Consider the following 26,060-nt stretch of genomic DNA (forward strand, 5'->3'; position numbering starts at 1 on the left):
TTCTCTTCCCCAACTCTGGATACCCTCTACCCATGTTCAGCTTCTATGAACTTCCTAAAGAAATCAGCCAAGGGCTCCCTAGACCCTCCTACTGACTCTCAGAGAAGAATCTCCAGCCAGCTCAGCTCATTTATTACCATGTACTGGACATGATTTCTCCTGGAGTGAGGGGAACCCATGTGAGCACACAGCTCCCCAACACACCCCAACCATCATTCAAGCAAAGGTAATACAATAGCTAGTACCACGTTCCCCCATTTCTGGAAATGGATATCCTGCCAGGACACATGAAAGCAAGTCCCCGTCCCTGCCCCAGGACTTGGCATTGAGCGGCTGGAGCAAGACCACTAAGCATAGGACTTTGAGATCACGAGCTGCATGGGTCCAGGAACAAGTTGTGTAAAATGGAGAAGCTGACCTGAAATGACCTAAAATAGTTTCCAAATTCAGTCACTTCTCAACTACACTTGAGTGAACTGTCCACGACAACCCCAATCCTCCATGTCTTAAAGCACAGGCTTAACGCTATGCAGGGGTGTGTGTGTCTGGGGGAGGGAGGATGGGAAGGAAGGGGAAGAGAGCACACATATGCATGTGAGAGAGAATATGAAAGTTCATGTCCCCAAACTAAATATAACTGAGTGGTTATTAAGTTCTTATCTTATCTACTGTTTGGAACCCTCTCTATCTCCTCCCTCACTGTGAACGCTTGACATTCTGGTTTGACACAACTGAAACAACATCATGCCTCATGCTGTGGACACAGGTTCCCCAGAGCTTTATAATTAGCCATTAGGCACTTCTGTTCCTTTGTGACCCAGAGCTGGAGGAGGGGAAAATTAGAAGATTGGTCCCTGCCCCAGGTGGACAGGAAGCAGAGGCCTTACAAGGCCTTTGGACTTACCCTTGCAGGCCACACTGTTCTCAGCCTCGTAGCCAGGCTTGCAGGTGCAGCGCCCAATGGGCACCATCCACTCTCCATCCCCGTTGCAGTAGAGTTTGATGGGCACGTCTACTTCCTCTGCGTTGGGGATGCATGTCCCCCGAGCAATCACCAGAGATGTACTCTCTGCCCCCGTCATGGTCTCTGGAAACACGGCAAAATTCTGCACAATGCTGGGACACTTCTTGAAGAAGACACGAACAGAAAGGAGAGACATACAGGCTCCATAATCCTGGAACGCGAGGTAAAAACCATTCCGAGTCAGAGGCCCAAAGCTCCTGACTTCTGTGTTGACCTTCATCAACCTTCCCCCAAAATCCACCTGGGAGAAGCTCTCATCTGCAGCGATAGTGTCTACTTTGAGGTAGGGGGCCTCAGACCAGAAGGCCGACTTCTTGGTGGCAATGACCGAGTCAGTCTCATAGTAGTACAAGTTGAAAGTCTCCTTACAGGAGCCTGGGACGTTGGGGAGGCTGCTGCAGTCTCTCACAGTGAAGCGCATCTCCGTGTAGATGCGGTGGGCCCCCCGCCGGTTGATGAAGGTGGTGAGGAGCCAGTTGTTCTGGTTGGGCTCGAAGACGTTACACACTTGGTAGGTGCGGATGGTGTTCAGGTTTTCATCGTAGCCACTGACTTCCTCCCACTGAACCGGGAGGGCCATGGGTGCCACATGCGAAAACACAAAAGAGAGAGTAAGAAGTAAGAAGACCAAGAGAGGCAAAGCAGAGAAGCTTGGGGCTAAAGGGGGCCTTACGAGCTCACCAGCCCAGCTGCTTGACCTAAGGCAGGAACGCTACTAACCCTAAGTTGCTTTTAAACACTTCCTCATGAGCCAACTTCAAAGATTTCTCTGCTTGCCACCCTGAAATAACAACAGACTTCCCTCTAGAAAGCCTGCCTTCATCCAACCAATAGCGCCCCTATTGGGACTACGGCTCATTACAGTCACAGGGACAACTTGCAGCTTCCGGCTCTGGGCAACAGCAGGGACTTGAGACCTCAGTGCCATGGCCTCTCTTCCCCACAGCCACTCCGTGGATTAGGGGTCTGACAACAGAACACCCCTCACCTTGGAAATCAGTTCTGAACCTCATTCCTTTATTGTGGTGAAGCTCTATTAGGGTCCTGAAAAGCATATGAATATAAGGCTCTTCAGAATTTCTCAACAATTGTAGACTTTCAGAAATTTTTGTTTTATAACATCAATCCCTTTGAAAGAGTTAGACCAGAAAACTTGTGGGAGTAGGGCCTGCTGAGATCCTTGAGGAAGCAAATCAAGCTTCATTGTGTGCAAACTTCTAGCAGGGACCGGATGGCAGGGAATGCTGGAGGGTATCATGCAGGAGAAAGGAGAGCTTCTTAGCAGGGAAGGGACAGCATGCTTCACACTGGAAAAGAAAACTCATTTTTAGCAGTCCTGTAGGTAGGAAGAAGAAGAGAAACATTGCGTTTATTAAGTGCTGTCTCTCAATCTTCCCTATAGCATTGAAAACTAGATACTGTCACCCCCAATTTACTAATGAAAAGATATGCAATTTGCCCATGGTCACACCATAAGAGGAGACAGAATAGAGAGGAGATAGGAAAGTGCTTTGAACAGCCAGATGCACCTACTAACTTATTTCTGTAACAGGCAATATGGGGCAGGAGGTCCACAAAGGCACAGCTTCCTTAACCACGCCATTCTGTGGCAGGAACCAGAGAAGACCTACCAGGTCCTTCTTTCTTGCTTGGGCTGGAAGAAGAAATAGCTGTCCCTACTGGAGAGCTCTCAGGACCCTGACCTCAAGAACTGGGAGTATTCCCAGGGAGTTTCAATGCATCTGTTAAATTCTGTTCAGCTGGCCAGAAACAAACAAGGGACAGAATAAATTAAGCTTCCTAAAGTGAAAAGAAAAAATAAATTAAGATCTTTGATCTTAATATTTAGCAGTGGCAAAAAAATAAAAATAAAAAGGTAGAAAATAGTAGCCATTTCTCTAAATACTGTGCTAATTGCTTATTGTTCACAGTGTGGAGCTGAAATGGACAAATTAGAATTCTTCACTTAAAAAGTTGAAGTCAATCTGGGGTGCATGGGAAATAGATGCACTTGTTTCCTGCACAGAATTAAGTCCCCTGAAGGATCCAGAGGGCCAGGCTGTCCTTCAAGCATAATGCCAGAGCATCTAAAGACCAGGCATGGCATGGGGGAAAAATGGGCAAAGGGAGAGCTGACCCTACCCACCCAGGCCTGCAGAATAACATCACAGCCACTCCTGCTGCCCAGGGCCCCACCCCTGAAAAACCTGAGTAATGGTCCATCCAAGGCCCTTCTCCCCCCAAACCCTGCCAGTGCCCCAGGGGAAAGTCCCTTCCCCAGCCCGATGTCCCAGGTGAGCTCCTTCTAGATCCTTGCACACTGCACACCTCAGCTGAACTCTACTTAATTTCTTATTGATTCTCTAGAAGTCAACAAACCCCTTTTTATTCCTTCTTAAAGACTGTGTTATGTTCTATTTCAATGTGTTTGTTAAAGTTACTTTCTGCTTGCCTGGGTTTTTGGAATCAGACTTGCCTGGGTTTTTGGAATCAGAAGCAAATATATTAGGGCGAAGTCGCTGACAGTGGTTTTAGTTCCTATTTTCAGACCTCTCTCCCTTTCATGGCTGTTTCAAAATAACATTTTCCCCGTGGACCCTATGTGAATTCGGAGGGAAGGACAGGTTTGTTCTGCAAGGGTTTAAACAGCAGACTCCCCTCTTCTACTTCAACCAGGCTGTGTAAAGTCTCAGCACCAACACGGGGCACCTTTATCAATGCACAGGTGAAGCCTGTGGCCCCACTTAGGAGAGGAAGCTTCCCAGGCAGAGTCCCTGACTCTGTAGTAGTCAAGACTCCCGAAGCTTCACTGTGTGGGAACAGGACTGGAAGCCCACCTTTCGAGGCTCACCTTAGCACTGAGACTGTCACCAGTAGTGAGTCTTAAGTAGACAGAATGAAGCATTTCTACTCTTGTGGAGCTGGGATATTGAGAACATTTATCTTAGAAAATGACACTGATTGGTATTATAAGACCCAACAGAGGTAATCGCTTCCAACATTAACCTCTCTGCCTCAGTTTTCTCATCTGTAAAATGAGGAATCATACTGGGTGACCCTGAGTTATAAAATTCTACACAGATTTAATTGATTCCATGGCAGCTCCTAAGGGAGGGATCGAAGCAAATTAGGAGGAATGCTGTATGTTCAAAGGGAAAGGGCAGAGAAAAATTGAGAGAAAGGAAAAATAACTTCCTGATGTTCGGGGAAAGGCCAAGACAGAGACTCACATTCATTTCTTTCTTTCATTCCCCTGACAGTGGATAAGACAGGGTTTGGAAAAATAAATGTGCTCAGAGCGGGCTAGAGGAGGAATGAACGCCTTCCAGGCAAGTGGCCATTAGGGTTGGGGGCCTTGAAGAAAGGGAGTATTTCAGCAGACAGAGAGTGGAATGGCATTCCCAGCAGGGAGGGACAAACACTGTTATTTGTTTGTGATACGTGGAATCATCCTCCTTGCTTTGGAGTTATACCTCATTCATTCATCAATGAAAAAATAATATTTACTGAACATGAACTTTATGCCAGGCATTCTATTAGCCACTGGGGATACAACGATATGAAGCTTATAATCTAGGAAGAGAAATAAAAATTAGACAAATGGTTATTAAAGTAACTAAATAATGACAATTGGGGGGTGCCTGGGTGGCTCAGTGGGTTAAGCCACTGCCTTCGGCTCAGGTCATGATCTCAGGGTCCTGGGTTCGAGACCCGCATCGGGCTCTCTGTTCAGCAGGGAGCCTGTTTCCCCTTCTCTCTCTGCCTGCTGCTCTGCCTTCCTGTGATATCTCTCTCTCTCTGTCAAACAAATAAATAAAAATCTTAAAAAAAAATAATGACACTTGGGCTAATTGCTATGAGGGAAAATTACAGGGTTCTAAGAGAGGGGATATACCTGATACACAGAGGAGTGTCAAGGAAGACCCTCCAAACTGAGAGGGGGTGGTTAGGAGTTAGAAGTGTGTATCTGGAGGTGGCTGAGAGGAACAGAGAAGGAGTGCAGCATTGAGGCCCAGGAACAGCAAGTGCAAAGACCCTGCGTTGGGAAAATGTGGCCTGGTGCCATTGAGTAATGTCACCTGTGTAACAGAAGAGTCATAAAAAGCTACAGGTGCAGGAATAAGCAAGAGGAGAGGATGAGTCTGGTCTAGAACTCTGAATTTCATCCTGGGGTAACTGGAAGTCACGGATGAGTTTTAGTGAGGAGAAGCACAGGTGATCAGAGCTGAGTTTTTAGATTTCTGTGATGTAGAAACTGGATTGGAGGGCCACCCCAATAGTTGGTCAGGACAAATGGATGTGCGTGTAGCAGTACCAACGACACAGGATAGTAGGTTGAACTAGACCTGTAGAAACTGAAAAGGTATCCTGGGGTAGAATCTCTAGGTTCTCATGGGGCAAGTGTTGGGGAGGGGCCAGAGAGGGCCTTGATAAGACTACAGGTCATGCATTCCCTCAGCACTCTTCCACTCATCAGTCCTACCTCCCCAACCACACTTGGAGCTACGCTGTGTTCCCAGGCACACTGCTTTCCAGCTCTCTAAAAAAGAGGAGCCTTACCAGCTCTGGATATCATACCCCACAGATGTGTAGAACCCAGATTCTTTCAGCCAAGGTCTAGGCTAGCCCCGGTCCCCGGGAGGCACTCTCACTGCCTGTCCCAAAGCTGATTTCCTAAAGGTCTCTGTTCAGTGACAGCTTCTCGGCCTCTCCTTCCAGGCATCTGACCTATGTTTCTTGTGTTCCTTTCTATAATTGTCTTTTTCCATTAAAACAACAACAAAGCACCATGACTTTTTTTATCAGCTTGGCCAAAAATTAAAAAGATAAAGTATCAAGTCTTGGTAAGAATCTGGAGCAAAGGGTACTCACAAGCCCACCAGTCACAGTGTGGCTAGGGAAATCTTTGAGAAGTCATATCAATAATTTCTCTCAACATTTAAAATTTTGGCCACCACTCAAATCAGTAGGGAAGAGGTACATCATTTTAAGAAATCATTGTGATAACTGAGTATCCATCTGGGAAAAAACAACTTTGCCTCCATATCTCATTCCCTACTTCAGGATAAATGCTTAGTGAATCAAAGCTTGAACATTAGAAACAAAACCATAAAAATAGTAAAAGAAACTATGGAGACAATTTATGTGCAGTAATTATGACATGAAACTCAGAAGCCACAAATGAACAGATTGATCGATTCAACTCCATACAATTTTTTTTTAATGGCAGAATAAAAATGGCCAGAAGTAAAATCAAAAGAAAAAAAAAAAAAAAAAAGGAAACATGCTGGGAAGGAACTATTTAGGAAAAAGTGTTAGTTTCCCTTAATATATAAAGATAATCTATATATCAATAATAAAATACAAAAATAAGCAAAGGACGTTAACAAACTGCTCACTAAAAGAGAACTCATAAACATATAAGATACTAAACATTATTCAATATAACCAAAATGGTAATTAACCACATTGTGATACTTTTTTTTTTTTTTAAATCTGTCAGATAGAAGTTTGATAACACACTGTGTTGGAGAAGGTGTGGAAACTAAGCACTTGATCTATAACTAGATGAAGGGCAAATTGGTAGAGGCTCTGTAAAAATTCTGGTTTTCTTTATCAAAATTATATTTGCATATACCCTTTGACCGAGCCATTCACTTCTAGGATCAAGCCTCAGATATTCTTTTATATAGTCAAGGATAGGTATGAATAGTTATTACCCACAGCTACCATCACCTCTAGAATTTTATGCTTGCTCAGAACACCTGGAGGTGGCTGGGCCCCAGAGGATCATGGGCCTATGGACCATGTAGCAGCCTTCTCTGATTTGCTCTGAGTGGGACCTCTGGGAGCTTTGCACAAGCGTTGTAGGAAGAACCATTAATCAAGACTGAAATTCTCATCAACCAGTGGGACAGGGACTACTGAAGAGTCTGCAATAATTTGACTAAAAGAAAACAAGGTCCAGGATTGTTCTTGTGCATCTTTATTTGTGGGCTAAGATTTATAAAGCACACCATTCTGACTTTAGTCCTCCATTCTTAGAGCTCTCAACCAGATTCCAATATGGCACCTAAGACCCTTATTAATGTCCATCAACTAGTAAACACCTAAATAAAATGTAACGTGGCCAGAAAATGGAATACTATCCAGTTATAAAAAAAGAATGAAGTGATAGATGTAACAAGGATAAACTCTAAATCGTTGTGCTATATGAAAGAAACTTGACTCAAGAGACCACACATTGCACAATTCCATGTATATGAACTGTCTATAAAAGGCAAATCTGCAGATAGAAAAGCATTAGTATTTTCCTGGCACTGGATATGGGAATGGGCAGTAACTTCAAATGGGCATGAACAATCTTTTGTGGAGGTGATGGAAATGTTCTAAAATGGGACTGTGGTGATAACTATATCACCTCCATAAACTTACTGAAAATTATTGAACTGTCCAATTCCAATGAGTAAATTTTATAACATGTAACTAATACTTCAATGTAGCTTTTTTTAAAAAAAAAAGTCCTCTTTGGGACGCCTGGGTGTCTCCATCAGTGAAGTGTCTGACTCTTGATTTCAGCTCAGGTCCTGATCTCAGAGGCAGGCTCTGCGCTCAGCGGAGAGTCTGCTGGAGATTCTCTCTCTCTCTCCCCCTCTCTCTTTGCCCCTCCCCCTGCTCACACTCTCTCATGTGCACTTTCTCTCTAAGATGAATAAATAAACCTTAAAATAAAACTCTTTGTTTTCTGGTCCAGCTTACACCTCGACACCCACAAAAGGCATGCCCATTGTAACTTTAGGCCCCTGTGTGACCTAGCCACTGAGCCAGGGATGCCCTTCTCACTCCTTCATCCCTATATCCCAAGTGACCAGTATTTACTTGACCAAGTTTTACTTGTGGATGAACAAGTGATGCCCGAGGTGAGGCAAAGATGGCAACCAGAGAGGGGACAGGTGGCCAAGGAAGTGGAATCCCCATCACTGATGCTGGGAGCCTAAGGAAAATCACCAGCGTGGTCCAAAGATGAGATCAGAACCTTGGGCCCAGGAGCCCACTCAAGGACCCCTCGATTTTCCAGCCTGGCGTCAGGCAGGTATCAGGCCAAAACACCCTCCGTGTCTAACACACCCACTTTGTCACTGTAATTTGCCATTTCTCCCAGAACAATACTCTCCTTATTTGGCTTCTCCCTCACATCCCCATGACCACGAACTAGGGATGGCATTACTTAATGCATGGACTTGTGCCCTCACTTGCTGTTTGTCAGAAAGTAATGACAACAGACCAGGCGAGAGATGGCAAGGGTTCAAACCAGGGCCACATCCTCTCACATCTGCGCCCAGAGACAGTGCCCATCTCTGCCTCTTGCTGCTGTTGTTGAGGTTCTGATGGGCCTGACACTTTTCTGCTACCCCCACCCCCCTTATGCCATCTCCATTCCTCCAAGATGCAGAACCAGAGAAGAACAGGTCTGGCTGGAAACCACTGTAGGTCATGCTGACGAAAACCTTTTGTTGACAGATGGGCAGACTGAAGCCCAGGGACATCCCATAGCTGGCCTGAAGTCAGGCAGCTGGTGGGTGGTAGTTTCGAGCCCTCGGTGTGGCTCCCACCCGTGAGGGGGCTCAAGTACTCTGCCCTCTATGACGCCTTCCTGGCTTATACGCAGCTACCATGTTTCTGAATGCTCACAGCATGACTGAGCTTTTCCACACAATTTAGCATTTCATAAGACACTGTTTTGAACTATTTGTTAATTGCTCCGTGTACGACTGTGGATTCCCCTACCAGGCTGTGAGCTCCTTGAGGACAGGGAATTATGTTTTGACTAATTTATTAGTTGATTTCGACAAGCAAAATAACTCCATGCATTTAGCTTTGCAGCACTGGTATCACACAACTGCGTTTTTATTCAGTAATGTCTGGGACCCCTGAAATCCACTGGTTTCTCAGGAATCCCTTCTCCTTTCCCTTTATGTCCAGGGAGATGCTGACCACACCCAAAGCTGCAACCACCTCAGGTTTCACCCATCACCGACCTCCAGGTCTGCCGGGTACCCCAGGCTCTCTACCCCAGCTGGCTGCTGGATGCCTCCTGATGAACATTCGGCATTCCCCGTGCTCTCTGCAGTGCTCCTGCACACAGCTGGCCCCTCCACCAGCCAGGCCCTATACCAGCTATCCAGGAAGCACTCTAGACTCCGCCTTCTCCACTTCCATGCCCCATCTTTGGGTGGAGGTGCCAAACCCATGTCTCTTGTCTCCTCCAGAGCTCATTCACAGGGTCTGCCCTTTCCCCCTCCCCTTCCCCCTGCTGAAGTCCCTCCCCCTCCTCGTCACTCTGCCAGTCCTTCTCTTTAACTCCCCTGCCCCAGTGAGTTTTCTAAAACACAAATCCACCCTCCCCACAGGCTGGCCCTTAGCAGGCTGCACTGTGTTGGGGACCTCTCTGTAATCCCATCACCTAGCCCTCAATAATTACTGTAAGATTGAAGGAATGAGCAAGGCCCTGGTCTGTTTCTTAAGTTCTCTGTCTCCTTAGCCCAGTTCCTTTCTGGGGACTTAGTGCAGGTGACACCTGGCTAACTTGAGCCTGGGAAAAGAAACAAAGCAGCTTTGCACAACCAGCAGAATATTAATAGCCTTTGAAAGGGCACTATTATTGATGCAAATGGACCACCCGTCCTTGAATCCTTGAGATAAGCGTAGAAAGAAAACAATGACATCCATCAGAAAGTACTTGTTCAAGCTTTGAGACTGTGACTTTGATGTATGAGAAAGACAGCTTTAGGTTCCTCCAAGATCAGCGGTTGTTAAACCTGCTTTCTGGAAGTCAGGTGTCGTAGGTGTGTTGCTCAGGAGTGGCCAGTATATCCCCTATATGCAGGCTGTGTGTGTGTGTGTGTGTGTGTGTAAAACATGCTCTTCCCCTTCAAAACCACTGCCGTGAATTCTACCTGACCATCTACCCTGACTTCTAGAACAACCTCAGAAACTGTAACGCATTCTTTAACCTCCAAGAGCGAATCTGGATTTTAAAAAAGAGGCAAAAGTCATTTGCAGCCAAATCTGATGAGTCAGATGGATGAACAAGCTAAGAAAGGATATTCCTTGCTCAAAAATGAAGAACTGCTACAGAATGAAGTTAAGAGAATCGAGCTGATTCCCCTGTATGTCTCTGAAGGCAGTTCAAGCACGGAGCTGAAAGATTTGTGATAGTTACCAGCAACCTGGACTGCTGCCCCAACACCCTGTGTAGACCCTGCCCGTCCCGAATGCCCAGAGGCTACCATGTCTGCATCCTATTAACTGCCCTGAATAAGCCATTTCCGTGGCACCTGGCCAGGAAGGCCACTTCTTCTGGACACTGCGGAGAAGGAAGAGATCATTGAAATTGGCTTTGTGGCCTCTATTAGCCTAACAAGAACCTAGCTATTGTGATTTGTATGAAGCCCAGTGCATTTAAACCCACTTTTTAAATAAAAGGTTGCATAATTACTACATCCCCAAACAGTGTCCTGGGTGTCAGGGAGACCCAGCAGTGAGCAAGAGGCAAAGTCCCCGCCCTGGGGGCCTCATACTCTAACAGAGCAACCGCAAAGATGAACAAGCCAACAAAGGAACAGTATCAGACTGTCCCATACTCTTAAGGAACAGGTAAGGGGACAGAGGGATGGCTGGCAGTGGGGTCCTCAGGGAGGGGGTCCTCTTTGAAGCAGAGATCTAAATGACATACTAGAGCCCCCAGCCTGGAGGGCACACGAGGGAGGGACATTCCAAGCTAGAACAAGAACGGATTCTCTGGAGCAGAAGTGTGCCTAGCACAGGGCCAAGAGACCCTGGAAGCAGGGTGACTGCCAGATGGCACAGGACAAGGGGCAGGGAGGAGGAGAGGCAGGACAGGTTGCCAGAGGCCGGTGGCCGGATGCCTGTCAGTTACAGCTCTGTAACCATGAATGACTTCCTGAGTGTTAGTTTCCTCATCTGCAGAAGACTGTTTACCTCCGTGGGTGCCTAGAGGACCGAGATCATGGGAGTAACCCATCCTGCTCCAGGCCTGAATGGAGCTTCCATTCAGTAAGGACCCATTATCTTTCCCACGAGTGTCAGCAGCAGCCCCATTGCTACATCAACCGCAGGATCCACCTCTGGCTGACGCATCGGGATGTGGAAATCATCTCCATCTTGAATAAATAATCCCGTCTCTGGTCAGCAGAAGAGCCGGCCGAGAGGGCTGAGTTCCACTCCCCACAGACGCAGAGGGCCAACCAGGGCCCCCTTTCCTGCCCCTCCTGGAATCTTCAGGGCGTCCTCTGGGCAGGGCTCAGCACGGGTTCCCTACTCTCAGCTAGGCAATCCCCGGAGGCATCATCAACTACCAGCTCAAAGCACAGGGAGAGGAAGTTGGACACGGTGCCCAGGCTTTGGTCCCATCTGGCAGTCTGTATTTGGGCACAGACTGCTGTTTGAAGGAACCTGTTATTCTGCAGACTGTCACTGCCAACACGCCCCATGGAACCATATGGAACGTCCCCGGCACTGCCCAATCAGAGGAAACCCAAAGACCCACTTTCAGACCCCAGTTAGAGATGGCTGCCTCTCTGAACAAGAAGCCCACTGAGGCTGGGACAGCACACAACTTCACAGAGCCCACAGAAGGCCCCCGATTCTCATGGAGAAGCAGATTTCCTGGGCTGGGCCAGAGCCACCGCCCCCTCCCCCAATCAGCCTGGACTCCAAGGCTCCGGTAGAGACAGGACACTAGGCTTCAAAGAGCTGGGATATTAGACAAGCTAGAGGGCTAATTAAAATGTAAAATGTGGTCCATGGGGCATAAATTCCTACAAGCCCTGAGGGATCTACCATTTAGTACACCAACCAACCAAGGCAGCGATTTACTCAATGGCCCCCCTGAGGGCTGCGAGAGAGCTCACCTCCCAATAGCCTTCATTTCCCTCCCAGATGTGCTGGGCTGGGAGGACAGGAAGGGCCCCCCACTCGTTACCACAGCTCCCTGTCGTGTGCCCCAGAACTGGACCTGCTATCAGGGACTGCTTTAAAGGGCTTTTCTCCTACAGGGGTACAAGGCTAGGCATTCCCTCAACTACATACTCTGTGATGCAGAAAAGCACAGGGAGGGGGAGAAGGGACACAGATATGGAACCAGAGAATATGGAAAACATACTCATTGTTTCCCAATGCAGTCTCTAAAAGTCTCTACAAAATCCTTTTAAGAAAGACTGGAGGGTGGGTGGCGCCTGGGTAGCTCAGTGGGTTAAGGGCTCTGCCTTCAGCTCCGGTCAGGATCCCAGGGTCCTGGGATCTGCCTGCCAGAGTCCAGGAGGGCTCTCTGCTCAGTGAGGAGCCTGCTTCCCTTTCTCTGTCTCTGCCTGCCTCTTTGCCTATTTGTGGTCTCTGTCTGTCAAGTAAATAAATAAAATCTTAAAAAAAAAAAAAAAAAAGGCTAGAGGGAAAAATGCAAGAAATACTGTCTTGAGGTGGAAGCAGGAGAGATGCCCCCGAGCGGAACGCATCCTGATGGCTGGGGAGGAGATGTTGGTTGGGATTAAGTGGCACTGCTGTCACCATGACTAACTCTTGCACTCCAGAAGTCATGTGACCCCTGGCTTAGCTCAAGAGTCCAGACTCTGGAGTCAGACCAGATGCAGCTGTGTGACCATGGGCAAGTCCTTAAACCTCTCTCAGCCTCTGCTGCTCTAACAGGACCTACTTCAGGAGATGGGCATGAGGATTAAATATGACAGTTCATGGCATTCTGGACCCCTGCAAGTCAGTTATTATGGGTACCAGCCCTCCAGAGAAACATGCTTAGCCTCTCTCTGAGCACAGGTCTGTTATTTTTCCTTAAAGTCTTGGTTCTCGGGGTGGCTCAGATGGCTGGGCATCTGCCTTCAGCTCAGGTCATGATCTCCAGGTCCTGGGATCGAGCCCCATGTCCAGCTCCCAGCTCAGTGGGGCATCTGTTTCTCCCTCTCCCTCTGCCTCTCCCCCTGCTTGCGCTCTCTCTGTCTCTCTCTCAAATGAATAAATAAAACCTGGGAAAAAAAAAAACAGTCTCAGCTCTCCTTCATGGTGTGTATGATCTATGACTCTTCCTTGACTGTCTGGTTGTTTGCCCCTCTGTATCATCTTTGGTGCGTGTGTGTGTGTGTTTGTGTGTGTGTCCATGTATGGTTGGGTGTGCTGGCTGTGGCCCGGGTGGGACCTGTTTGCCCTCCCTTGGGTATGCCCACCTACCAACTGTCTTACGGGCACGGGTGGGCTCTGCCCATTCCCAGCCAGGGTGCACAGCTCTCGCTGCTCAGAGATCCCAGGGCTTTGGAAGCCCCACTCAGGGAGGGTGAGGCTGGCTGGGCCCAAGGTCCAGATGGCATGCATCTCTTTGCATCCTGGCACATTTCACACCCCGGTCTCTGCCAGCACGCCAGGAGAAACACTGCAGGCTTGTGCCTCGGGAGGGGGGTCCTGGTCCACAGCCCCCGGGGCCACTGTAACTTCCACCAGGCAGCAGCATCTCGTACCAGGCCCTGCCTGGAGTGGGGTCCTCAGCCATTATGACAGCTGCTGCTGCTGTTGACACTGCAACAGTGACAAATTCATCCTTCTGACAAGATCCCTTTAAATAATTCACAGGGAGCTAGGGATTAAGACACTGTTTCTCTCTGTCTCTGTTGGGATTTAAAACACCTCCAGCTGGGGTATTTAAAAAGAGGATAATGGGCTGCCCCTCTTGGGTCTCCCCTCCCCCTTTCCTCCTCTTTCCCATTTCCCAAACTCAGCCCCCACCCCACCAGCCAGCCCCATAACAAGGAGGCCCAGAAAACAAGAAAGAAAAAAAAGGAGGGAACCAGTGCTTGGCTGGTCACTATGGCAACCATGGCAGGGTATTCAGCTGTCATTATCCCAGTGCCTCACACATGTGATTATCTTAAGCTGTCGATTGAATGTGGTCCTCACTGGTGTCCAACAAGGCCTTGTCGAACAAGGCAGGGGCGGGAGCTGCAGGGCCCCAGGCCCCAGCTGCCTAATCCCACTCTGCCCAGATCTGGGTTCCACTGAGAGGAGCACAGTTACCACTGGGAGAAGCTGAGCACTTGTCACTGCAGCTCCGAGGGATCTCTGCTCAGTAGTGGAGGCCGGCCTGAAGCCGGGCGACCACACTAGGAGAGGGGCTAGGGACACGGGCTCCTCACTGCATGGGGGCGGAGAGTTTTGACTGCATGAGGACCAGGCTGTCTGTGGCCAGCTGGAGCCATCCTGGAGACAAGAGAAGAGGCCATAGCAGGAGGAAGAGGTTGGCTTCCTTAAAGTTCTTGGCTTCTAGCCATTCTCAGAGTGGAGAATTCCCATTCTCTAGGTGCACTAAAATCAAATCTAGCCCAGGGAGAGGACACAGCGCCCTCCATTCTGTCTACTCCCTCCTGACGGTGAGCTTGTGGCCACTGTGTGTGACTCACATCAGGGCATCTTTTCCTGGGACTGTGGCCGCTCAAGTGTGGTCAGTCTGGGAAGCCTGGGGAGGACTCCGATCTCACTCCTTTACCTCCTCGACTTTGCTACAGATTGTCTTTGGGCTGAGGTTCCCAGGTCCACAAACATTCTTTGAAGAACATGATCAATGGTCACCCTCTTCAAGGCATGCTCTAGAGTTTCCAATATTTCTTTTAAACTCGGCTCCCAGAATGAACCCATCATGGCAGGGGCGCTCAGGCCGGTGCCGCACACCGTGGGCCTGCTATCCTCTATGACTTGTATTAGATGACTGCAAATCCCACCCGCTCAGTCTGGCCTCTCTTGCTTCTGCATTCTGTGGTCATTTCCCATGGAAAGGAGACCAGCCACATGCAAGGCCCCACCCCCTGAAGCCCCGCCTACCTGGGTCACCCCTGGCTTGTCCCTGCCTAATGAGCTATCGACACCTACTTGTAAATGTAGCCCATTGCCACAGACCATCCTGGCTTAAAGGCAGAGCTCCCCGTCCAACATCTTTCATGTTGGCTGTCCTTTGTGACACTGGGAAATGTGTCAGGCAGGCCTGTCACCACCGGAGTGGTGAGTGGGACAGCGTCAAAAGAGATGGGGATGTGGCATGACCAGAACCCTTCTCTATTCTATCAGCAGAAGAGCACCTCCAGTGGAGCAGGGGTTGGTCCTACAGACTGCTGCTGAGGCCACTGGAGAGGACAGAGCAACTCAATGGGACCCATCCTGTCACATATCTCCCTTTTTTAGGAGTCTTCACTTCCTGAACATTCGCAGAGGCCCAGGGGTGGAAACTGACCCACAGGCCCCTCCATCACGGCCTGGAGCCAGCCATCCCCAGGGGCTACCTGTGTGCTCCTCTGGATACCTGCCAGCCCTTCCTGGTCCCCCTCCAGATCCTCCTGGACCTGCTGCTCCCTTCCTCCTAATCCACACATCACCAACTATCTGTGCTTAAAAAAAAAAAATTCATGGGGCGCCTGGGTGGCTCAGTGGGTTAAGCCGCTGCCTTCGGCTCAGGTCATGATCTCAGGGTCCTGGGATCGAGTCCCGCATCGGGCTCTCTGCTCAGCAGGGAGCCTGCTTCCTCCTCTCTCTCTCTGCCTGCCTCTCTGCCTACTTGTAATCTCTCTCTGTCAAATAAATAAATAAAATCTTTAAAAAAAAAAAAATTCATGGGTTGCTTAAAGAGCACCCTACTCACTAACACCCAGCTCTCCCAAACCTACCCTTTCCCTTTGTAGAAAACAGGGAAATTTTGGCCTCTCCTTACCCCTGTTCTCCAGTTGCTCAATGACATAGGACTCTGAGATCCCTTCCTTAATGGCTTCAGGGAAAGATGTACAAAAGTGAGCTTTGTGACCAGACAAGCCTGCGATCGATCGGTCTTAACGACACCCCTCAACAGTCCTGTGACTCTGGAAAATTGCCCTGAGTCCCAGGGTCACTCTGTAAAATGGGGAGAAACACCATCTGGCTTGCATGGTCCTGGTGAAAGTTCAGTGAGGACATACTGGCTGTTTTCAGTGCCTGGTATACAGCTGGTGCTTAATTAAGGGTGACGAGTAGTAGCAGTGGTTCCCACTATTACGAACAACAGCAACCCGGTTATTAATAACAAGGTGCATCCTGGGACGGTATCCGCCCAAAAGCAGTCTCTCTACAGCGGTGCAGGAAGGCTGATCTCGAGCCTCCAGGGCCTCCCTCTGCCAGCTCACCCCACACCCCAGGCCAGTTACGTCCTTCCAACGAGAGCCACTGCAACCACTAGTACTAGCCAGGGCAAGTGGTCCTGTCTGAGCCTCAGAGTTTATAAAGAAGGTAAACACTCTCTAATCCTGCCAAGCACCGCATAAATAAGATCTTACACTCTGCGACAGGGCAGAAAAGGGGCTCAGAGAAGTTAAAGAACTTAAAGGAAAATGGAAATAAACCCAGGACATTAGATTCCAAATGCTGGGCTTGCTCCTTTATGATACTACCAGAAGTACAGGAGTCCTCCCCTTATCTGTAGGGACCTTTTCCAACACCCCCAGGACGAGGCCTGAAACTGCAAGCAGTCCCCAGCCCTATGTATGTTTCTCCTGTGCATCTGTACCTAGGATAAAGTTGAATTTATCAATCAGGCACAGTAGGAGATTAACAACAAGAACTCATAATAAAAGAGAACTATTACAACAATCTACTGTAACGAAAGTTATGTGAATGTGGTGTCTCTCTCTTAAAATGCCTTTCTGCACGGCACTAAATGCTTAAATGTCTACGGGATGAGACGGAGGCAGGGAAATGATTCAGGTACTGTGACCTAGCGTTAGGCAGCAACTGGCCTTCTGACGGTACATCAGAAGGAGGATCCTCTGCTTCGGGACCGCAGTTGGCTTTGAGTAACTAAAACCACGGAAGTAAAACTGTGGGAAGGGGCAATTCCCATACGGGGGGATTTGGGCCTAAGTATTCTAGTACTTACGGCCATAAGGGGAAGGAAAGCCAAAGGCCTTATGGGAGGGCTGCTCTGTTCCCACTGAGGCCAGAACCCTGCCTCCTGAGCCGCACTCAGTGTCCCTACCTGTTTCGGCCCGCACTTACCCTCCCTTCTTCTTCCATTTTCTTCCTACCCATCTTTGCTACACCTCTCAACTCCGCCTCGCCTTCCCTCTAAAGCTTTGTCTTACCCCATTTCTTTCCTTTGCCAAGGCAGGCTGTGTGAGGGAGCTGTGAGTTAGGCTCTCAGGGCACCGAGCCCCTTCTGCCCCGCCTCAGCTTTGTCCTGGCACCTGAGTCAGGAGCCCCGTTTCCTTCCACAGCCTTGAGAGCCACTCCTGCCTTCAACCTGAGGGGATCTGTCATCAGGCCTTTGGTCCTTGGGCTCACCTATCAGTGGCAGGAGGCTTTTAGCGCTGGAACGAGGGATGTGGTGGGGTGACTGCCTTTCTGGGGAAGGTTTTAGAGATGAGGCAAGACACGGGTCTGTCTGGGCAAATGAAGGTTAAGCCTACCTCCACAACGGGGAAGGTTCTGGTGACCCACCACAACTCCCAAAGTTCTTTTAACAACAAGCTCTAAGTAGCATGTCTCCCTTCATTTCTCTCCCTCCTGCCCCCCTACCTGATCTCCACACACGTACACAGTCATACCCCACGTATTTCTGCAACCACTATCGTAATTAGTCTGTAACATTCTCTTCACCTCTGTTAGAGGCCCACACATGCCTACGAAGAAGATCTCACACAGGAGCCCCAGGAGAGAGCGATCACCCTTGATGAAGCCGGGCAGAACGGTGCCCTTGCTGTTCATCGGACCCACCTCTCCTCCCCTGGGGACCCACCCAGCCCCAGCGACCACACTCTGCCCAGGGCAGCAGGGGGCGCCTCAGCTCCTCTCGGACTGTCTTCCTCTCCCCAGGGCCCCACCTCCCTGGCTCCCATGCCTTTGTCTATCACTGTCTCTGTCAGGCAGGTGATTTTAAACTTCCACTCCTAAAAGACGCATATTATATAAAAAAATGTTTTAAGTGCCTCGGGGTGTTTTGTTCCTCATTGCTTCATAAAAGTGACATTAATAGCCAGGGAAGAGCACTGCTGAGTGCAATTACACAGGATGTTTGAGGTATGAAAGCTGTTTGGAGCCTGCTAATGTTTCCTAATTACAGGCCTTTTGGTAGGGAGAGAAAAAGATAAAGAGTGGGTGGGAGGCCCAGGGTGGGGAGCTCTGACTTATCTCTGAGGTCACCTGAGACGGCCAGGGGAGGGGAGGAGCAGAGGGAGGGAACGGGGAGGTCAGAGGCCCGCTCCCTGGGAGGCCAGGCCTCTCTCGCGGAGAAACCAATATCCATTCCTGGTAACAGCTCGAGAAAAGGATACCATCCATCTCTCGCACTGTGAGAGAAAACCATTTATATACCGAGCCTGGATTCGAGGAGCCCATAGCAACGCAACCTGGGAGTTCCTTCTGAAGCCGGCTTCTGGAGCCGCCACAGTGGGCAGCGTTTCATTGGGAAAGATGGTACTGTGTGGTTGTCAGCAGAAAAGCAGCCTGAAGGAGGTTAGACGTCTGCTCTGGCACTTTCTATCCATGTGCCTGGAAGCAATTTCACAGCTGATTCTGTGCCTTAGTTTCCTCATCTGTAAAATGGGGCTGTTGCGAGGATTAACATGTGTGGGGCCCACACAAGAAGCCACACCAGCCTTCATACCAGCCAGTTTCACGAGCCAGGGCACTTCCTTTAAGACTCCGTCGGGCTTTTCTGTCACTGGCCACCAGAGAACCCTGACCAATACAAGAGTGTGGCTTCCAGCAATCACCGACCAGGCCAAAGGCCCCCAGGTTGCAGGCAGTGGTACCAGTCTGAGAAAGGATGACCGACCCCAACCGCCTTTGCCCGCCTGTCCCCCGGCAAGGCCTGAAATTCAAACACCATAAAGCACCATTCACAAAATCATTTTGCCCGGGGCTAAATTTCTCTTGGACTTGCCTAATTTAGCTCAGGCTTTTCTGTCTTCATTAACATGATTGAGTCATCAAATAAAGAAAAGAGAAAATCCAGCCCTCCACAGGCTTCGTACTACACTAACACTTCATGAATGTTTACAGGGAGAAAATGTTCTACTGACTTGTTTCATCTTCGGAGAAAGGTGCCGTGCTTGCCGGACCGAGGAGAGGGGCAACCTGCAGCAGCGAGGTCCAAACGCCCAGCCCAAGATCCCACAGCTGGAATGGGAGCCAGTTTATCTCATGCCAAGGCCTGGGGGCTTCAGGGCTCCTCCAGAGCTTCTCATCCATCAGACAGACAAATTTCAATTGATTTTTGAGTGGCCTTGGAATGAACGGGGTGCTATTAGAGCAGATTCCTCTCCTGAGCATGCTTTCCTTATTCCCATGATAAGGGTCAGCCAGCGGACGTGCCTGGAGGACTGACAGACGTGGAGTGAGAGGCAGCCGGGGACAGCCAAGGGTCCATGGGGGTCCACAGGCGGCCAGCAAGGAATGGCCATGCAGTAAAGCCCACATGTTCCTGCACTCGTAAACGTGTCTCTAATGTCAGGACTTAACTGAATTAGCGTGTTCAAATGCGTGCTGTTCCCTACCGTGGCCCCCTCTGGAAGCTCTGCCACTAAGTCCAATAACCCTCCAGTCATTTAAGATATTTTCAGAACTCTAGAACCTGCCTACTGCCTACAACAGGGGCATGAAATGAAATCAACTCATTTAACTTCACACACACACACACACACACACACAAATATACAACCATACACAGACACACACACACATATATACACATGCAGATAACTGTATATACACTCATATACATATACATCCACACAAGCATATACACATATGTATACACATACAAACACACATATATGTAAGTGCACATATACACACACGCACACAGACACACAGACACAGGCACATACAGACGCATATATGCAGGGACACACACAGTCAGCGAGCTCATCCTGAAGGTTCATCGGGCATGGCTGTGGACTCCTCTTTCCCTCCTTTTCCCATCAAATTCCACTTCCCATGATAAAGATTTGCTGAAACTAAAGGAGTGAACAGTATATGTCACAGGCCACGAAGGTGGTTCCCCAAGGCAGTGCGGATGGAGTTGGAGTCTAGACGCCCATGGAATGGCCTTTGAAGATAACTCTGATAGGTGTTTACACTCCCGCTGCATGTCCCACAGACAGAGGCCACCCGCCGACCGGGTACACAGGGCCCGCAAGCCCTGGTGAAACTTGGAAAGTAAAAGAACTCTGGGGCTGGACTCCCAGTAAGCAGCAGAATAAGTCCCCCTGTCAGAGCAACCAGGGCTTGCTTTTCTAATCTACCCCCCACCCCAGCATCTGAGAGCAACTGTCCCTTTCCAGTAAATGTCCTGGTCTCCTTTAGCTGGCACCATTTCCATCACCAAGTAAGCTCTCTAAAAAGATACTGACCAGGGCACCTGGGTGTCTCAGTGGCTTAAGCACCTGCCTTTGGCTTAGGTCATGATCCCAGGGTCTTGGGATCAAGCCCCATGTCCAGCTCCCTGATCAGCAGAAGTCTGCTTCTCCCTCTTCCTCTGCCTGCCTCTCCCCCTGCCTGTGCTCTCTCTTTCTCTAACAAATAAGTAAATAAAATCCTTAAAAATAAGTAAGCAGATACTGACAACTAATTGGGTGTTGAGAGGTCTACAACAAACATTTTCTTAGGCTACAATAAACCTAAATTGAACATCTTCTAAGTTCAGGACCCTGGGTTGGTGATGCAAGAAGCATCCAGAATGCTCCTCATTATTGGGCCAATGAACATTTATTGGAGCCTGTCCCCTGCAGCCTACTCCCTGCTGAGCCGATGCTGGGCACCAGGGGTGCAGAGATAAAGCTGCTCTACCCTCCAGCCCATGGGGAAGACCACATGTCAGCATCTGGTTAGCTCACAGACTGATGGACAGTATGTCAGAAGTCCACACCAAGCCCCCTGGGCTTTAAGAAGAGGACACCTTACTGGGCCCTGGTGGACAGAAGCATCCAGGAGGGCTCCCCGAGGGGACAAGAACAGAGCTGACACCCAAGAGTGAGGGACTGCGGAAGAAAAAGAGTAGGGAGGGTCAGGTAGCATCCAGAAATGGCGGCAGACAGCTGGGAGGGGACCATGAAGCCATAAAGACCATTACTCACTAAGTGTTCACTGGGGGGCCTCCCTGAACTCTCCCATTGCCCAGAGGCCCTGAACAGCGAAGGTCATGGAACTTTCTGGAAGCAAGGGTATGGGAGAAATAAATGAAGGCAGCCCAAGGGAGGGGTCACCAGGATATGCTTTGCTGGAAACTGAGCTCCTCCCTGGCATTTGTGACTTTATAAACATTACTTTCTCCTTCTGCTCACCAGGAGGCCTCCAATTCAGGTTAAACCTAAAGGCCATGAATTAAAGGTGCAATTAGATCAGAGAGCAACATTTTGCATTTGGGCAGGAATACTTTCCGTTTCTGACATGGAATATTATGATCCACTCTCCAGCAATATAAACGAGAACAATTTGTGGGCTCTGTGTGGGTGGGCAGTCCAATTCCTTTCCACAGCTGGCAGTTCTCAAACACAGCAGGGAAGACACCCAGCAAGCCCCATAAAAGGAAGGGTCCCATGGGGAGCCCACCTCCCAGGCCATGCACTGTGCATAGGGTTCACTGTAATGCCAGTTGGGCCTCCTGGCAGAATGATGCTTCTTCAGGTCAGAGTCAATTCAGTTCCCTGGGGATGCCCCAGCTACCAGAACAGTAACAACCTACCCTTCTCCATCTTAAGCCTGCAGGCACAGTCTCCTGGCTGTACACAGGCTCTGAGGCCTCTGCCCCCTTTTGGGGTAGGGGTAGGGGGTGTTACCACCCCAGTGGGTCCTGGAAGATGTGGGTCACCCATCCAGCCTCCTGGCTTCTCAAATGCCTGAACTTGGCCCCTCTCCCTGGATCTCTTGACCACCCAGAAGTACTCTGCATCTCTTCAATCCAAGCCTTGACTCAAGTCCACAGTCTGGGGTCCTCCTCCAGGCTCATGAGACCGCCATCTGGGCCCCTGCACTTTGTCACAGCGGTCAGTCCTCTCCCGGCTTCACTCTTCTTCTTGCTGAGTAGATGCCATGAGGTAAGACACTATCCACCTCCAACGGATGTCCTCAGCTCCTTACTCCTCCAGGCCCACCGTTCTTGGCATCTCCATACCTCAGGATGATCCCACCAGCACACTTCCTCCTGTACAGTCAGCAGCTGATGGGGGCCTGCCGATCGGGCGTCACAAACACATGGCCTGCAGCCACAGCCTGGCCACACTCTTAAACACACCTGCCTCTCTCCAGCCCTCCGACAGTGGCAGTTCCTTCAAATCTGCCCCTCTCTCCTAAACGCTGCTGCCCAAGACCCCTCGCCCCACCCTCACTGTCTGAACCCGGCCTCCAACATCAGTGAGAAGATAGATCATTGAAAGAGTTTTCTGTTTTATGGCTTCAGTCACCAAACCTGAGCAGTTGCATCTCTGTGCAGGCCCCTTATCTCTGCCCTGCCTCAGAAAAGGAGTCCCTTTCCCTGAAAGGTCAACATGTCCACAGCCCCATTCCTTCCATCCCTGTGTTTGGTCTTCCTTCCCCTTCACAAAGTGCTGTGTCACCTCTCCCTGCTCCAGACACTCCCTGGGAGAGTGCAGGCATGCCCCGGGCTCCCCTCCCTATCGACGTGAGCTGCCCGCCTTCTGATTCCACTGCCCACGAGTCAAGCGCTGGCAGAGCTGGGTTGTGGGGGCCCTGCAGACTCCACAGGTCCCATGCTGAGCACAGCCTCTTTCCTGCACAAGCTTTCTGCTCCTCTTGTGTCCTCCAACTCTGAGACTGGCACCATGATCTACGCACTTGTCCAGGTCAGAAGCTATCAACAAGTAGCCAAGTCAGGTCATGAACCAGGTGTCTGTCTCCAATGGTAAACAGAAAGGCAGAATCCCAACTAACCTCAGAGGTTACGGGATAACCAACAGGTAATAGAAATGTGGGGTAGACATTAATCCACACTAACATATAAAGATGCAAAATTTGCAACTGTGCATAGTGCTACTCGGGAAAGCTCCCTGGCCCTCGGAGGAGCTGGGATGGGGACCCAGCGTGGTCGGGGATGCTGCGAAGGTGTTCCTCCAGATGGGCCTGGAGATGACAAAGAATCACTCCAGTGTTTGGCCTTTACAACCTGGTAAAATGGAGCCCACATGTTTCATGGGAGATGAAGAGGGGGCTGAATTCTGCTTGGGCCAAGCTTCGACTGACCTGCCTGTGGGCATCCAGTGCAAGATGGGCTAGGGAGACATGCTTGGGAGCCATGCAGTGTTCAGGGAATTGGGGGCAACCATCTAGGATGAGGACAGAGAGAGGTGCAGAGAAGGTTTGAGATGGAAGCATAGTCCTTGGTCCTTCCTCTTGACCCAGCTAAGGGCCAGCCTGACACTCCCGGCACTCTCTAGAAACCAACCAGGCTCTGAAGCTGCTCAGGGCACAAAGACAAGAACTACCTGGCTGTATGTTCTCGAGAGAAAAGCCAGGGGAATGGTGGCTGAACTGGGCTGCTAACCAGTGGGAGGGCAAAAACAGAGCAGCCCAGCCAGCTGCTGTCTCTAAAGGGCACCACTTGACTTTGAGTGTTTTCCTAAAGGACAATCTTCCTTGGGAAAGGAGAGCTGACGTTTAAAGAAGACAGGTGGTGTGTACAAAAATCAAGGGGAAAATTAACCATAAATCATGTCAATGCCTTGTGAAAACACAGGCCTTCAAACAATAATGTAATTTGTAAAAGAGTGGCAAGTTCTTAATATCCAGCAGCCTGAAAAGTGGCTGCCTCATTGGCTTTGCATAGTCCCTCCCAGAAGTGGGAAAGATTCCGGAGTAGCCCACAGTGCTCCCAACAGAACTGGGACTTGGGCACTGTGGGCAGGATTGACCCCTGCCCTGGGCCCAGCTTGGAAACCACCAACCCATCCTAATCCTTGTCTTCCTGCCCTAAGACAGGATGCTTGCTCCTAATGGTTGGGGGGATTCCGTAAGTGTTGGGGCTTTTGGGGGGGAGAGTGAGAGCCAGGGAGTGTGCACAGCCTGCTGGGCCCCTAGTGGTCCATTGAGAACTGTCCCTACAGCACAGGTTCATGACAGGCCTGTTTGTGCCTTGTTGTGATGTGTGCCAAAGGATATAGACAGGCTCTGGGTTAGAGGCCACCAAAGGCATGGGCCATGCTTCTGAACATTATCTCCCTTCCTCTGTCTCCTGCTCTGTCCCCCTGCCATCTATCCATGGCCAAATGCTGCCAGTGTTTCCGCCTTTGCTTTGCTCTAATGGTCCTCTAAGTATCCTGTTTTCATCCCACTCTTCTGACCCACGCAGGACAGCTGGAAGAGGCTCTTAAATGCTTTCTCTCAACTGTTCCCTGAAATCCTATCAGCAGGACAGAATGGACACAGCAGCCTCAGCATGGCAGGCACAGTCCTCTACCACCATGCCCCATTCCAACCCATACCCCACCTCGGCACTGTCCATACCCTGCCACATGCCAGAAACACAGATTCCCCTCTCTCATGTATTTTCATGACCCTATTCAACTATGGCTCCTACTTGGAATATCTTTGCAGATTTCCCATTCATCACCCATCAACCCCCTACACATTCTGTAAACCCCAATGGCATGTAACTTTTCTGCAAAGCCTCATGGGTCCCTCCTAAGTTCCTCACTCCCAGCTCTGGGCCATACTTGCCTGCTGATCTCTCTACTGCCACAGAGAAAAGATATACTTTAGCCTATCCATGAACATGGTGGCCCCACACCCATGGGAGGCCATGAGGTCCTCAGAGCTCATCCATTCTTATAGCTAACAAGGCCTGGCCAAGCACACAAACACCGAACAAGTGAATCAAGAGCAACTCTCTAAGGCAAGCTCCAGGTGAAAGGAAGCCTCAGCCCTTCTGACATCCAGCTCTTCCTTATGCCCTTATGTCTTGGCAACCCTGTGGACATCACAAATTTCTGATCTGTGCCATCACCGCCAGCTTGAGTGCCTAGCTCTTGGCAGCCACTGTCCCTGTCCCCACACAGGTACAGTCCTAGTTGCCTGGGGGCCAACTCCTTGGGGGACTGTGTCAGGAGATGGCCTGTATCACCACACTGGGGAGCATCTCAGGTCTGAGACCCCTGAAGCAGATGGGCAGGGGACACAGCTATTCACACCTCTATCCCAATCCCCCTCCGAAGGTCCAGCTCTGGCCAGACTCTGCTCCCCCAGCCATCCTACAGGCCCGGGACTACACAGCAGGATTAAAGGATGGATGGATGACACTCACCCCTGATGCAGGATTGGCCGTCCAGCCCAGCTCTGCAGTAGCTGTCCTGGTGTCCATTAAAGTTTCTGTGGGTCAAAAGAGAAAATCTGGTGAGTCAGGAAGATTGCTAGATGGTAGCCCTTATGGTGATAACAAGGTTACTTATGACTACAAATGTCAGTGTTAGGAGCCTTGGGCCCCTTTGTGAAGTCTGAGGCTCAGAGAGGGGAAGAGGTTCGTCAGGAAGCCACAGCTCAGATCTCAGGGGTCCTGACGCTGCATCCATTGTTCTCTCCCTAGAAGCCTGGAAGTCTGAAAGCTGCCTCCACAGGATGAAGCCACCTGTCCGGAAACTTCACCCCCAGACATGGCTTCTTCCCAGGGTCCTCTTCTAGAGGCTCTTCCATGGCCATGTCAATCTAGTAACCAAATTTAATTCATTCCTTGACCTCCCTAGGCCATGTCTTTCTGCCCTCTTCCTCCCCACTGGGCTCGCTCTCCAGCCTCACCTGTCTGCCCGCACGTCTCCCCCACTTTGTCCCCTGCCTCCCTTTCAGGCATCCATGTTGACACCCATGGGTGGTGTCCCATGAACTCCCCTGGCTCCAGCCACTCTCCCAAGACTCAGCCTCCCTGAGGGTCCCTTTGCCCCTGGGCCCAAATCTATGCCACCCCTTCCCCCAAGACTCAGCTGGGGCTCATACAAAAGCA

The 26,060-nt window shown here is 49.9% G+C and overlaps 1 protein-coding gene across 1 annotated transcript in view; it reads right to left on the reverse strand.

The window, feature by feature from the left end:
• The window catches only part of EPHB1 (EPH receptor B1), a 285,129-nt gene extending 259,698 nt beyond the window's left edge, over nt 1–25,431 (reverse strand). The window contains exons 1-2 of the mRNA XM_044252314.1: nt 25,371–25,431; nt 905–1,586 (exon numbers count right to left, since the gene is read on the reverse strand). Coding sequence (XP_044108249.1) covers nt 905–1,586; nt 25,371–25,427 — 739 coding nt within the window. The 5' untranslated portion in view covers nt 25,428–25,431. The remainder of the gene's footprint in view (nt 1–904; nt 1,587–25,370) is intronic.
• Nucleotides 25,432–26,060: the final 629 nt, after the last annotated feature.

This window comes from Neovison vison, chromosome 6, assembly GCF_020171115.1.
Source record: "Neovison vison isolate M4711 chromosome 6, ASM_NN_V1, whole genome shotgun sequence".
Taxonomy (NCBI): Eukaryota; Metazoa; Chordata; class Mammalia; order Carnivora; family Mustelidae; genus Neogale; species Neogale vison.